At 42.8% G+C, this 15,646-nt stretch overlaps 1 protein-coding gene across 1 annotated transcript in view; it reads left to right on the plus strand.

Moving 5' to 3' along the window:
• LOC128596043 (cytochrome b5 type B) overlaps nucleotides 1–15,646 on the plus strand; it is a 51,942-nt gene that overhangs the window by 21,487 nt on the left and 14,809 nt on the right. The window contains exons 2-3 of the mRNA XM_053605392.1: nucleotides 9,065–9,193; nucleotides 9,824–9,850. Of these exons, the coding sequence (XP_053461367.1) occupies nucleotides 9,065–9,193; nucleotides 9,824–9,850 (156 nt within the window). The remainder of the gene's footprint in view (nucleotides 1–9,064; nucleotides 9,194–9,823; nucleotides 9,851–15,646) is intronic.

Here is a 15,646-nt window from a genome sequence, read left to right on the forward strand (position 1 = left end):
TGACAGGAGGCGGAGCTCAGACGATGATGCCAGAGATGGGGAGTGGCTGTAAATGCAGATGAGGCTTTGTTCACCTTCCTGGTGCTCACCTCCTGCTGTGTGGCTCAGTTCCTAATAAGCCAATTTATTTCTCTATATCCTTGCTAACGCTTGTTACTGTCTTTTTGATAATAGCCATTCTCTGAGGTGGGAAGTGGAATCTCATTGTGGTTTTGATTTACTTTTTCTTTCTTTTTTTTTTTTTTTTTTGTAGAGACAGGGTCTCACTTTATGGCCCTCGGTAGAGTGCCGTGGCCTCACACAGCTCACAGCAACCTCCAACTCCTGGGCTTAAGCGATTCTCTTGCCTCAGCCTCCCGAGTAGCTGGGACTACAGGCACCCGCCACAACGCCCGGCTATTTTTTGGTTGCAGTTTGGCCGGGGCCGGGTTTGAACCTGCCACCCTCGGTATATGGGGCCAGCGCCTTACCGACTGAGCCACAGGCGCCGCCCTCTTTCTTTTTTTTTTGAGACAGAGTCTCAAGCTGTCGCCCTGGGTAGAGTGCTGTGGCAACACAGCTCACAGCAACCTCAAATTGGACTTAAGCGATTCTCTTGCCTCAGCCTCCCAAGTAGCCGGGTCTATAGGCGCCCACCACAATGCCTGGCTATTTTTTTGTTGCAGTTGTCATTGTTGTTTAGCAGGCCCAGGCCAGGTTCGAACCCGTCAGCCCTGGTGTATGTGACCAGTTCCCTACCCACTGAGCTACAGGTGCCGCCCTGATTTGCTTTTTCTTAATGACTAATGACATTGAGTGTGTTTTCATATGCCATTTGTGCATCTTGTTGAGAAAAATGTCTGTTCAAATCCTCTGCCCATTTAAAAATTGAGTTATATATCTTTTTGTTGAGTTTTAAGAGTTCTTTATTCTGGATACATGTCCCTTGTCAGATATATGATTTACAATTATTTTCTTCCATTCTGTAGGTTTGTGTTTTCTCTTTCTTGATAGTGTTCTATGAAGGAAAAAATGTTTTTAATTTTGATGGAGTTTAGTTTATCTGTTTTTCCTTTTGTTGCTTGTGTTTTTGATGTTTCAAAGAAACCATCCAGGCCAAGGGTAGTGGCTCACGCCTATAATCCTGTAATCCTAGCACTTTTGGAGGCTGAAGTGGGTGGATTGCTTGAGCTCAGGAGTTTGAGACCAACCTGAGCAAGAGTGAGACCTCATCCCTACTAAAAATAGAAAACCTACCTGGGCCTTGTAGTGGGTACCTATAGTCCCAGCTAATCAGGAGGCTGAGGCAGGAGTATTGCTTGAACTCTTAAGAGTTTGAGGTTGCTGTGAGCTATGATGCCCAAGCACTCTACCCAAGATCAGAGAGTGAAACTCTGTCTCCAGGAAAAAAAAAAAAAAGGCTCAGCGCCCATAGTATAGTGGTTACGGCATCAGCCACATGCACAGAGGCTGGTGAGTTGGAGCCCGGCCTGAGCCAGCTAAACAACAATGGCAACTGCAACAAAAAAACAGCTGGACATTGTGGTGGGTGCTTGTAGTCCCAGCTACTAGGGAGGCTGAGGCAGGAGATTGCTTAAGCCCAAGAGTTGGAGGTTACTGTGAGCTATGATGCCATGGCACTCTACTGAGGGTGACATAGTGAGACTCTGTCTCCAAAAATAAAAAAGAGAGAGAAGAGGGCGGCGCCTATGGCTCAGTCGGTAAGGCGCTGGCCCCATATGCCGAGGGTGGCAGGTTCAAACCCGGCCCCGGCCAAACTGCAACCAAAAAATAGCCGGGCGTTGTGGCGGGCGCCTGTAGTCCCAGCTACTCGGGAGGCTGAGGCAAGAAAATCTCTTAAGCCCAGGAGCTGGAGGTTGCTGTGAGCTGTGTGAGGCCACGGCACTCTACCGAGGGCCATAAAGTGAGACTCTGTCTCTACAAAAAAAAAGAAAAAGAGAGAGAGAAACCATCCTTAATTCAAAGTCATGAAGATTTAATCCTGTGTATTTTTTTGAAGCCAAGACCTCATTTATCACTACTTGCAAACAGGAACTGGTTGGACCAAATCTGTTGATTGTCAGGCCTCTGAGATTGAAACTTGGCCCCTCCATCACAACATGTTAGAACATACTCTTTTACCTACCACTAGCCTTATAGTCTTTGAACTGGTGTAAGGAGTGGAGCTCTCTGTACCTTATTCTAGTTGCTTTCTTTCTTCTCTGACTACTTCTGGTACATTTTAAGTTTTGATAGCGACATTAAGTTTGCTATAGCACATTTCTGGGTGCTGATGGTTTATAAATATGCTCTCTAAAGATGGGGCTGATGGAGCTTAGCCTTTTGTACTTTGAGTTCCTGCTATTTTCTCAGACCAAGCAGGACTGAAATTAAATTCATATTCCAGAACTTACTGCCTTGTGTCTGCCACAAGTATTACTTAATTTGAAATCTAGTCTTACTTCTTTTTTTGTCTGTTACTAATTTTCAAATTAATTCTTGAAGATTGCTGTGCACTTTAATCATGTATACTTGATTGTGTGTATTGGGCTTCTGTCCAAAATATTGCTTGAAAAAAGTATTCTGCAGCTAAAAAAATTTTTTAAACTCTGCCTTATGCCTAATCCGTAAAATATTCAGCTCCCTCTCCCTCTCTCTCTGTCTCTCTCTCTTTGAGACAGGATCTCACTCGGTTGTCCAGGCTAGAGTGAAGTGGCATCATCATAGTTCACAGCAACCTCAAACTCCTGGGATCAATTAATCTTCCTGCCTCAGCCTCCCAAGTAACTGGGGCTGTGGGCACATACTACCATGCCTGCCTAATTTTTTTTTCCTAGAGATCGGGTCTCTTGCTCAGGCTTGTCTCAAACTTTTGGATTCAAGCAATCCTCCTACCTTGATCCCCCAAAGTGCTAGGATTACAGGGTGAGCCATCGTGCCTGGTCTACATGTTTCTTTATAAATGTCAATTGCATAACAGAGTCTCACTCTGTCACCTTGGGTAGAGTGCCATGACAATATCATACCTCACAGGAACCTCAAACTCTGGACTCCTGGGAAGCCGAAGCTAGTGGATTGCCTGAGTTCACAGATTTGAGACCAGCCTGAGCAAGAATGAGACACCATCTCTACTAAAATATCTAGCCCTGCAGGCATTGTTGCAGCTGCCTGTCCCCGCTACTCGGGAGGCTGAGGCAAGAGCATCTCTTAGTCCAATAGTTTGAGGTTGCTGTGAGCTATGACACCATGGCACTCTACCCAGGGTGACAGGGTGAAACTCTTGTCTCCACAAATAAAGAAGGAAGGAAAGGTACCGTATACCTATGATAATTCAGAATAACCAATATTCTTAGTAATTATTCCAAAATCATGAACACATTTATTTATATTCCTTAGAATCTGGGGCTTTTCCCCCCATTTTTTAATGTGGTAATATACATATAACATAAAATTTCCCACTACTATAGTGAGGCTGGAGGATCCCTTGAGCTTAGTAGTTTGAGGCTACAGTGAGCTGTTATTGTGCCACTGCACTCCAGCCGAGATGACAGAGCAAGACCTATCTCTAAAAAAAAAAGGAAGTCAGAAAGACTGCACATAATAATTAGTTATAGTCCATAATCCTGTTTCTAAAGATTCAAGTTTGGTAAGTTTTTATATATTATCACGAGCTTGAGTTTCTCCCCCTTTGTCTGCCTTTCATTTCTAGAGGTACCAGAAGGAGAATTAAAAACATTTTAAGGGTGGTGCCTGTGGCTCAGCGGGTAGGGCGCCGGCCCCATATGCCGAGGGTGGCGGGTTCAAACCCAGCCCCGGCCAAACTGCAACCAAAAAAAAAAATAGCCGGGCGTTGTGGCGGGCGCCTGTAGTCCCAGCTACTTGGGAGGCTGAGTCAAGAGAATTGCCTAAGCCCAAGGATTTGGAGGTTGCTGTGAGCTGTGTGACACCACGGCACTCTACCGAGGGCGATAAGGTGAGACTCTGTCTCTACCAAAAAAAAAAAAAAAAAAAACATTTTAAAATGTCTCTTTCCCTGCAAGTCACCCAGCACATACTCCTCATTTCTTCTAGTTTCAGGCATAAAGGGGAATGTGGCTCTGATAAGAATGATCCTTGTTGCATGCCCACCAGCTCACACATCTTTCTTTTTATTTTTTGTAGAGATAGTTTTATTTTATCGCCCTCGGTAGAGTGCCGTGGCGTCACACAGCTCACAGCAACCTCCAACCCCTGGGCTTAGGCAATTCTCTTGCCTCAGCCTCCTGAGTAGCAGGGACTACAGGTGCCCGCCACAACACCAGGCTATGTTTTTGTTGCAATTTGGCCAGGGTCAGGTTTGAACCCACCAACTTCAGTATATGGGGCTGGCGCCCTACCCACTGAACCACAGGTGCTGCCAACACTTCTTTCTTTTTATTCTGAGAGGCTCCATTTCAAATGAACATGAGCAAGTTAAGGGCTCCACCAAGTTCTGGCAGAGAAAATCTCTGCTTGGTCTTAAAAAAAAGAAAATGAGTTCTATAATTCCTTTTTGAATATGCCTTCAAATTGGAGGTCTGTTCTTTGGAGATGAGCTTTTCTTTGACATCACGTGGTACCATCAGCTTCAAAACTTATTTTGTCTTGGAAACTTTGTTGGTGTCTGGCAGGGCCTTCGCTGCCGCAGTCATCTGCTCTTGCCTCAATCCTTATTGACTATTGCTGCTATCTTGGCCCAGGATCAGAGTACATGCTTTAAGGCCCACATACATTGAGGAAAGACTGGGATGCAGAACTCACCCAGATTGCTTCTAATGTGGGTGATTTGATTCCTTGCTGCTTAAAACAGAGGGTTAGTGGAAGCAGGACCTTGGTTGTGACAAAGCCAAAGAGTGTCAGGCTGATTAATGGACCAGTAAGAATCCTAGGGAGGACATTTGCTACATTCTCTTTCATCAGGTCCAAGAGTATAGTGGGAGAAAGTGGCATTGTTTTTCTTTTAGGTTTTTGAAAAACCCATTCTCTGGGTTGTTGAAGTATTATTTTCATGTCAAGAAAGACTTTCTGGGAATGTAATTTCCATTTTCCCTGAAGACTGCTTCACATCCTTGCTCCTGGATGAGCGTGCTGCTCTGCAGCAGGATGAACAGGTAGTGGAGGGTCATGTCCAAAAAGGTGATAAATGTGGCAGGACTATCCAGGGGCTGAGTTGGAGCAGCTTCTGCCTGCCATCTCCACTGAGAGCTAGCCTGGCTTCTGCTCAGGTGGTGGGGCTCTCTTCCAGTTCTCCTAAAGGCTTTCTCATGCCTCTCAGCCTGGGCGTTCTCTTGCTTTAGTACTGGCCAGAGACTCTGCTGTGGCTTTGGGCCTAGCACGCTGCTTTCAGCTGGGTTGTTGAAGGCCCACTACAGCCCTGCATCCGTTTGATTGTAAATAACAATATCTAAAGATCATAGTGTTCTAAAACAGAAACCAAGAGTTCTCTGACATCTTTTTGCTTGTTCTCAGCCATCTCTATTATGAGCACATTTTAGAGTGAGAGCTACTAAACTAGGGTTTTTGGAATCACTCTGATCCCCCTTGCTTCAGTGAAACAAAGAAAGGCTATAGAACATGTATGTACTGTATGAATTCACTTTTGTAAGAATACAAAAACTTATTATCACTACCAACTACATAAACTAGTACAGCCTCAATAGAAATTGTCGAATAATGATTGAAAGAAGGTATAGGACAAGCAATAGAATTTATGCACCAAATTGTTAAGTGTACTTATTTCTGGATTCTTTTTTTTTTTTTTTTTGTTTATTTGATAGCAAGGATTTGCTCTTTCCTGGCACTTTTTATTGAAAATAAAATAATCCATTAGTTTATATTAGACAAATCAATCAATCATTTATGGAGCTCTCATAATTCAAAAAGTTAATATATATTTAAAAAAAACCCACATGTCTACAATGTTAAAGAGCCAATAGTTCTACACAAGTTACAACAAAAAGAGCAGCCCCTACTCCCCTTCCTTACCTGGATTTGCTCTCACCAGAGCTGCAAATTGCAACTCTTTCAGTTATTTCTTATGGTGGTTTATTCCCATATGTCCAAATAACCAGTTTATCCTATTTCTCTGTTTTAATTGTCAACTTTGGATAAGGTCTGTTGGCCTCCAGTTGAAGAAAGTAGGAGTCGCTCTTACTTTCCCAGTCACCATATAGGCAGGGATAAGAGGCTTGCCCCTCTTCCTGTTTTCCTAATAGCTTCATGGTTTGTCAATATTCAGTGTTCACATGATGAGAACTAAGCAAATATAGTTCACAGCCCAGCCCAACAGTGAGCACAAATTCTATTTTGGTTTCTCCCCATTTTTGGTTTCTCAGATGCTAATAATCGCCTTACCTGTTCTGTTTGTTGGCTTTGTTTCCTAGGTTCCTATAGCTTTTATCTCCCTACTGGAACTGTGGAAGTCTAGGATGTTCTCAATATGCACATCAGGCCATTACAGATTTCATTTTCTTCTCCCAGGAGAAGACCCTCTTGAATATTTTTATGCTCCAGCTCTGATACGGACTGGCCATGCCCCAGGCCCTTTTCAGAGGTGCCAGGTGAAGCTTCCTGTTGAATCTTCGCTGGATTCCAGCTTCCTGGGTCCCAGGGCTCTCTCTTCCCTGGTTTGGGTGGAGCACACATTCCTATTGTTTCTTGGCAGAGAGCGTGTGTGGAGGGAGTAATGAATCTTTCACTGGTGTAACATGTAAGAGAAGATGAAGAACTAGGTCTGTTGTTACAGTGGGGTTTCTCGTGGAGCAGCTTCTGAGATGGAGATTAATGTGTAGGGTTTTAGTAGGGATGCTCTCTGGATCAACACCTGGGAAGGGAAGGATTCAGGATTGAGTGGAGGGAGAAGCTGAGCTGATTTATTGTCTTGATGATTCTCTGGGCTGTTCTGGAGCTGGGATGAGCCAGTACAGTTGTTCCAAGTTGGGGTGAGGGTGCCAGGCTTCCTCACCAACACACCTGCAAAAATCAGCCTCTGGATTTTGGCCACTCTGGGAAGTGGATGTGACTGAATGAGGTACCCTCTCAGCAGAGGGGATCCCTGTAGGGGTTGGGGGCTGGGGGAGTGTCTGGGCAGCACATCACTGCACCAGCCACAGTCCACTCCCAGGCTGTTTGAAAGCACTTCCTTGTATAAAGTCTGCACACAGCTCCTCCAGGGTTCCAATGGGCCTCTTTCCTGGGGAAACTTAGAAGAGGGAAGTCAGTGGGATAAACTATAGCTCCTGCCATTTCAGCTGCTCCAAGTTTCGCTGACCCTCTCGTCTACTCCCCATTCGAGAGTCCTCTTTTGGAGCTAGCACCTTTGCCGGTCTCAGTGGCTTAATTGAGACCGTGACCCTCTTTATCCCCAAGGATTTGAACTTCTGGTCACCAGATATTTCTGGATTCTTTATTCTTGTTTTTTTTCACATTTATCACAATATATAATTTTTACTTCTACATTTAAAAGAAAGCAATGTATTTTCTCATGTTTATTCATTTATTTATAAGTGATGAGAGATTGATGAAAGTGAAAGTACTTTGCAGAAAGAACTGTGCAGGAAATTAGCTGCTAAGTCTTGTCCTTTTGTTCTTAGAGGAAACATAATAGGTGGGATGTGTCATAAGGGAAAAAAGGTCTTCTATGGCTGAGGTGCTTAGAGCAAATTGGAACATAAGTTCAGAGCTAATGACTTATTTCCAATGACAAAAAGCACACCTGAAAGGTTACAGATGTAATAACAAATAGTTACTGTCTTACTTTTGTTTTAAAATAGCATGCTTAAAGACTGGGATGTGAGACCACTCGCTGGGTGGGGACCTTTTAGGAGACAAAAATAGAATTTTCCTTATCCTCAGGGAGCTCGTGGGCATGTGACTATCACTGAGAGGTTACGCTTAGAGTTTTTGTACTTGAGTTGAATTAATACTTAAGATGGGAATGATATTATTCACTGTTAAGTGATTGTTTAAAAAGTAAGTAAAAAGCATTACGTAGTGTTTCCAAAATATAAATTTGGGTATGTTGAATAATGTAAATTCTCAATTTGCTAATTATAAGTAAATGTTTATTGCGTGTTTAAGTCAAGGACTGTGCTAAATGTGATTTTTTTAAAAACTGTATTCTGAGCAGATAATGCTTTACTTAAGTATACAGTGAGGTCTTTCTTCCCACCTTGTCTCCTAGCCACCAGGGTCTCTTCAGCATTTCTAGGGGTATTTTATGCATGTGTAAGCCTATGTGTATCTGTTGTCTGCTTTTTTTGGTTCTTGTTGTTGAGACAGTCTTACTATGTCACCCTCAGTAGAATGCTGTGGCATCATAGCTCACAGCAACCTCAAACTCCGGGGCTTAATTAAACGATTCTCTTGCCTCAGCCTCCCAAGTAGCTGGGACTACAGGCACTTGCCACTATGCCTGGCTAATTTTTCTATTTGGGTCTCACTTTGCTCAGGCTGCTCTCAAACTCCTGAGCTCAGGTGATCCATCTGCCTTGGCCACCCAGAGTACTAGGATTATAGGCATGAGCCATAATGCCTGGCCTATTTAACTTTTTATTTTGAAACAATTTCAAACTTACAGAAGGGTTGCAAGGATAGAATAAAGAAATCCGTATTTCTTAGAGTCCCCATTTGGGTTTCTGCAGAGCTGTCTGGATAATATTGGCAAAAGGAACCAACTCAGGATCACATGTTGTTCCCAGTTGTCATGTCTCTCTGTTGTCCTTTAGTCTGGGACAATTTCTTCAGTTTTTCCTAACTTTCAGGACCTTGGTATCATTGGAGATCACAAGCCAGAGCTGTCCACAGAGATTTTGTAGAATATCTCTCAATTTGTAGTTGTCCTAGGGTTCCTCACAATATGCCCCATATTATGCGTTTTTTGGCTAGAATATCACCGAAGTTATTCTGTGGTCTTCCCATTGCATCCTGTCAAGTGGCACATGGTATCAATTTGCTCCATTATTCCCATTTAAGGGAGAAAAGACAAAGGAAAGTGGAGTGGGAAAGTAACTTATATTGGCTTGCTTTTCAGAGAACTCTGTGTTCAGTAAATATCTTTTCCTTGTAGCATCCTGGTGGAGAAGAGGTTCTGCTGGAACAAGCTGGTGTAGATGCAAGTGAAAGCTTTGAAGATGTAGGCCACTCTTCTGATGCCAGAGAAATGTTAAAGCAGTACTATATTGGTGATGTCCATCCGGTAAGAACGCTCAGAGAGCTAGGAGAGCTTAGGCAGAGAAAATTACCAAATAATCACTGAACAGGATGAGGTAATAAATTATTAAACTGAAAATTAATTCTACCCAGCCATCAGCCTAAATTTTCTCTAAAGTCATCAAGCCTTACTCTTGTTTGGCCAAGCAGCACATGTATATCTCTAGAAAGCTAAGGGAATTGATTTTAAATTACTATTTTTATTGATTGAAATGTTTTTATAATGTGATTAATAACATCTCTATCTAAAATAGTGGTTTGCAAGAGGGTTCTTGTCTAACAAAAGCAATCAATGTAACCTGCTTCTGTGTATCCTCAAGGAATCCCCAACAATAAAAAAAAATAAAATATTTTGCTTATGTATGAACATTAAAAAAATAAAATAGTAGTTTGACTGTTGTTGCAAGTTCCTTGCTAACGGTAGTAACTTTGGATGTCCTTGATGTACTTACTCAGAGTGGTAATTTTTCATCAGTACCTTCTGCAGACCCAGAAGACTCTCAGGGAATCTACTGTCACCAGAATGTAGTCTCAGGTTCCCATGTTACAAACAAGCACAGAATATAAGAGTTCATTTGGATGTAACTTAAAATATTTGTTTTCCTCTTTTGAGCAGAGTGACCTTAAACCTCAAGGTAACAAGGTAAGAAATTACCAGCTTGTTTTATGTTTTAAGTGTTTATATTTCTGTTTACTCAAGTAGAATTTCTTTTGCTTTTTTTCCCCTTCTCTCCTCCCTCCAGAAGAGAGTGCGAACTTCTTTTAATTTAAAAAATTATCTTAAGAGAAGTTAAAAAGGGAGTTAAAACTTAAAAAGTAAACCACTTTTTCCCCAAGCAAAAAAAATCCCATTTTTGAGGAATTTGGACTCAGTACCATCTCAGGAAAAAAAGAATAGCTGAGTCTTGAACAGCTTTCTTTCTTTCTTTCTTTCTTTTTTTTTTTGTTGAGGCAGAGTGCAATGGTGTCATAACTCACTGCAACCTCAGACTCAGGCTGTGGGCATACCACTGCCTTAGCCTCTGGAAGCCCCTGGAATTACAGGTGCTCACTGCGGTGCCCGGCTGGTTTTTCTTTTTTTTTTTTAGGGGTCAGGGTCTCATTCTCGCTCAGGCAAGTCTCAAACTCCTAAGCTTAAAAAATTCTCCCTCCTCAGCCTCCCATAGTGGATTACAGGTGTGAACCACCACGCCCGGCAGGAAACATTTTCTTAATGCTTCTACATGTTTTTTTAAAAAATTGGAATGCCCAAGCTATGTCCCGTATGGTTTTGAAAGAAATTAGTTTATAGGTTTGGTTACAGAGAAATAAATATTGTACTCTTACATTATATAGAACAAGTGGTAATAATTGCTTCTGTGTTGTAAGAAGAATTGAAAAGTTGGTTTTTCCTTACAAGTTTAGTTATACTCTTTACCTGTAATACAGAGGCCTTTCTGTTCCTTTTCCCAAATTTAATTCTTTTATCCTGGAGGCTGCACACTTCCCAGTGATGCAATGAGATGGGAAAAACAAAAGATTGACTATTTGAAAACTTTAATGTGTACTACATTATGTACGAGGAAGAAAGTATGGAAGCTTTTTCTGCTTCCCACAAGCTGAGTGGTTCATCTCCCTTATTCCCTTCCAATTTCCCTTGACTTCTGTCCTTCAGGTAGCTGTTACCCTGTCCTCTCATTTATTTATCTGTTGACTAATTTATCTTGAGAAGGTCTTGGCCTGTCGCCTAAGCTTGAGTGCAATCTACTAATAGAATATTTTTTTTTTAATTTGGGGCCTAAGGGATAAATTGTTATATTCTGACTCACTCTATAAAAACTTTTATTTATTTACTTACTTGAGACAGAGTCTTACTTTGTTGCCCAGGCTAGAGTATGGTGGCATCAGCCTAGCTCACAGCAACCTCAAACTCCTGGCCTCAGGTGATGCTCTTGCCTCAACTTCCCAAGTAGCTGGGACTACAGGTGTGCACCGCCACACCCAGCTCATTTTTCTTAAGTTTTGTGGAGACTAGATCTCACTTTGTTGCCCAACCCAGGCCCCCTAATTTAAAGGGAAAGCCATTTAAGTGCTGCCCAGAACATACGGGAGCAATGCTGTCTCGCTCCCCTTTCCCTAGTTCTGAGCTCTTGCTTTCCTCCCATTCCTCATTGAGCCAGAATTTCTGAACAGGTTTGACAACAGCAGCTAAAGTTGGCCTAGATACAAGAATTCTGTCAACTCAAGAGATTGTTTGCTTGAACTGTCTACCATCTGTTGACCTGCAATCCAGAGTGTGTATATTAACTCATGCATCTTGCTAGATTTTGCTGCTCTGAACTCTTGAATTGCTTGTGAAAAGGGAATGAAATAGTTCTTTAAACGTGTTGTAAGTACTATTGGGTTGCTTATCTTCCTCTTCTAATGTGTACTACCCATTCTTAAATCCACACTGTGCTATTAAGGTTAAATTTAAAGTAAGCCTGGCCTTGATTAGTATTTTGAAAATGTCCAGAGAATATCACTCTCAGGGGTCAACATTTGATTCGAGTCATATTCCCATTTGTACCAGACTTGCCTCTTGTATATAGGATCTGTAACCAATTTCTGAACCCTTTATATTAAAACAATAGAAAAAAAATATTTTTGCAATTACACTGTTTTTTGTTTTTTGTTTTGTAGAGACAGAGTTTCACTTTATTGCCCTCGGTAGAGTGCCGTGGCATCACACAGCTCACAGCAACCTCCAACTCCTGGGCTTAGGCGATTCTCCTGCCTCAGCCTCCCGAGTAGCTGGGACTACAGGCGCCCGCCACAACGCCCGGCTATTTTTTGGTTGCAGTTTGGCCGGGGCTGGGTTTGAACCCGCCACCCTCGGTATATAGGGCCGACACCCTGCTCACTGAGCCACAGGCGCCACCCGGCAATTACACTGTTTAGAAGTCTACAATTTGTTTTTTTTTTTTTTTTTTTTTAGACAGAGTCTCACTTTGTCATCCTGGGTTGAGTGCCAGGGGTCATCATAGCTCATAGCAACCTCAAACTCCTGGGTGCAAATGATCCTCTTGCCTCAGCCTCCCAAGTAGCTGGGGCTGTGGGCGCCCACTATAACACCTGGCTAATTTGTCTGTTTGTACTAGAAACAGGATCTTACTCTTGCTCAAGCTGGTCTCAAACTCTTGATCTCAAGGAATCCACCACCTCAGGCTTCCAGTGTTCTAGGATTACAGGCGTGAGCCAGGGCGTCCAGCCCTAGAAATCTACAAATTGCTTTTTTTTTTTTTTTTGTAGAGACAGAGTCTCACCTTATCACCCTCGGTAGAGTGCCGTGGCCTCACACAGCTCACAGCAACCTCCAAATCCTTGGGCTTAGGCGATTCTCTTGACTCAGCCTCCCAAGTAGCTGGGACTACAGGCGCCCGCCACAATGCCCGGCTATTTTTTTGTTGCAGTTTGGCAGGGGCTGGGTTTGAACCCGCCACCCTTGGCATATGGGGCCGGCACCCTACCTGCTGAGCCACAGGCGCCACCCTACAAATTGCTTTTTGTTATTGTTTTTCTTTCTTGGTAGGATAGTTAGGATCATTCTCAGGAGTGGAAAGCAATGTTCTTCAAATTCTGTTTTTCTACCAACTAAGTTGGAATCCCTTGCCACGTACGTGAAAATACATACGAAATGTATATTTCCTGAGCTTCCACCACTGCTCACTTGGAATCTCTGAAGATGGGGCTTGGGGATTTGCATGTTAAGTAATGTAGATGAGAAATACATAGACAAACCCAAACATTTTGCAGAATGATGTTCCCATCTTCTCATTTGAAGACTTAGGACAATTTAATTCTCTTCTGTGGAAAGCACTGTCTGCCTTCTACAGGCCAAAGAATTAGAGATTTCTCAGCTGAATTAAAACTATTGAACTGTAGACTTTTTATGAGAAATCTAGGAAAAGAAACCACTTCAGCTCACCAAGTTCTGTAGTAATTCAGAGGTCTCCCAAGGTAGTTTCGCCCCGGCTGGAGTTAAAGGGTGACTGAGGGCGGTGGTGTTTTTAATCCTCTGTTTTCCTCACGTCACTGTGCCCAAGGGACATGTCTTCATTAAGTGGAAAGCCTGACTAGGATATGTTTCCACTCACACTGTTGTATTTCAGGCAGATCAGACAAGAAAAGCCTTTTGGAAAATTTTCAAGACCACCTAACATAGGTTTTTCTTTTCTTTTTTTTTTTTTTGTAGAGACAGTCTCACTTTATGGCCCTCGGTAGAGTGCCGTGGCCTCACACAGCTCACAGCAACCTCCAACTCCTGGGCTTAAGCGATTCTCAGCCTCCTGAGCAGCTGGGACTACAGGCGCCCACCACAACGCCCGGCTATTTTTTGGTTGCAGTTTGGCCGGGGCCGGGCTTGAACCCGCCACCCTTGGCATATGGGGCCGGCGCCCTACCGACTGAGCCACAGGCGCCGCCCTTCTCTTCTTTTCTTATCGTTTTTGAGACAGAGTCTCACTCTGTTGCCCTGAGTAGAGTGCCATGGCATCATAGCTCATAGTAACCTCTAACTCTTGGGCTTGAGCAATCCTCTTGCCTCAGCCTCCTGAGTAGCTGGGACTATAGGAGTCTGCCACAACACCCTGCTAGTTTTTCTATTTTTAGTAGAGATGGGGTCTCGCTCTTGGTCAGGCTGGTCTGGAACTCCTGAACTCAGGCAGTCTACCTGCCTTGGCCTCCCAAAGGGCTAGGATTACAGGCATGAGCCACCTGTTTCTGGCCTAGGAAGAAATTCTTGATTCCCTGGATTTTTTTCTTACAGAGGTTTAAGTAGGCACTTGGTGTCTAGGATGTGGGTATCTCTTTTCCTCATTTTTCTCTCTCTGGTTTAAACATATACCATCAAGAAATAGAAGTTCAGTTCATTTCATTGTTTCTTTTTCTTGGGTCAGGATTGCTGAATCTCTATGGAATTGATTTTTTTTTTTAAGTTTAATTAAGAAGTATCTTCAACCTTGTGGGACAGTTTTCATTTCCGTTCTCCTCTCTTGTCCTCTATTTCTCTGCCTCCCTGTGTACTTGTCTGAACTGTACTCCCCCATCCCCTCAAATATCCCCCAAATGTTGCTCTTCCAGTGTAAGTTAGGAACCATTTCCCAATTCTTTTTTTTTTTTGAGACAGAGCCTCAAGCTGTTGCCCTGGGTAGAGTGCTGTGGCATCACAGCTCACAACAACCTCCAACTCCTGGGCTCAAGCCATTCTCCTGCCTCCACCTCCCAAGTAGCTGAGACTACAGGCGCCTGCCACAATACCCGGCTATTTTTTGTTGCAGCCATCATTGTTGTTTGGTGGGCCCAGGCTGGATTTGAACCTGCCAGCTCTGGTGTATGTGGCTGGTGCCTTAGCTGCTTGAGCCACAGGCGCCGAGCCCATTTCCCAATTCTTTTGTAAACCACCTATCATACTGCTTTTACAAAACATGTAAACAGTGGTCACCATTGTGTTATTGTTAGATGGATAGTGCTTGAGTTGAAGGCCCTGAACTATTATAATACTAAAATTTGAAAGCTTAGAAACTTAAAGATCTACTAACATGTTTTCTCACCTGCTTTAATCAAAAATAACTAATTAGAATTATTGTCCTGGCTGGGCATAGTGGCTCAGGCCTGTAATCAGGCCTAGCACTGTGGATGCAGGGGCAGGTAGATTGCTTGAGCTCAGGAGTTCAAGACCATCCTGAGCAAGAGCGAGACCTTGTCTCTACTAAAAATAGAAAAACTGAGGCAAGATGATCACTTGAATCCAAGAGCTTGAGGTGGCTATGAGCTATGACAGTATGGTACTGTACTCAGGGTGCCAGAATGAGACTCGTCTTGGAAAAAAAAAAAAGAATTATAGTCCTTATGAGTCTTTTCCTTATTGGATCAACCCTCAGCTGAGAACTATCAGTCTTCTGCTTGTATCGGACTTAACATTTTTCTGGTCTGTACCTTAGGAACAGACCTTGTGCTGCCTGTGCCAGTTAGCTTGCCTGCCTGCTCTGTAGCAGGTAACCCACAAACATTTGGGGTCCATGAATTCTCTTTTTTGATTATGTATTTGCTTATTGGTTAGCTGTTTTATTACTCTGTGTGCCATCAGTTCAGGAGGTACATACAAAGTACATACAAATCCTAACCTGGTCCAAAACGTGGGCACCATTTCATTCATTTATTCACCAGATATTATCTAAGTGATAGTTCAACTGCTTTGCTTGTCAAATCTAATAGTCAACTACATCAAATAATTTGACCATTTCTCCATTAAATTTTTTAATAGGTAGTATACAGAATATGCAAAAAAAAAAAATCAGATATTCCAAAGAAGTATCCTCTCAAAAAAGGTTTCCTCCCCTCCCTAACTCACAGTCTCTTAGCTTCCGTTCCCTGAAGGTAGCTAGCTATTTTCTTGTTTATTCTTCTAAAGCGAATCTGT

Source organism: Nycticebus coucang, chromosome 2 (assembly GCF_027406575.1).
Source record: "Nycticebus coucang isolate mNycCou1 chromosome 2, mNycCou1.pri, whole genome shotgun sequence".
In the NCBI taxonomy this organism is placed as follows: Eukaryota; Metazoa; Chordata; class Mammalia; order Primates; family Lorisidae; genus Nycticebus; species Nycticebus coucang.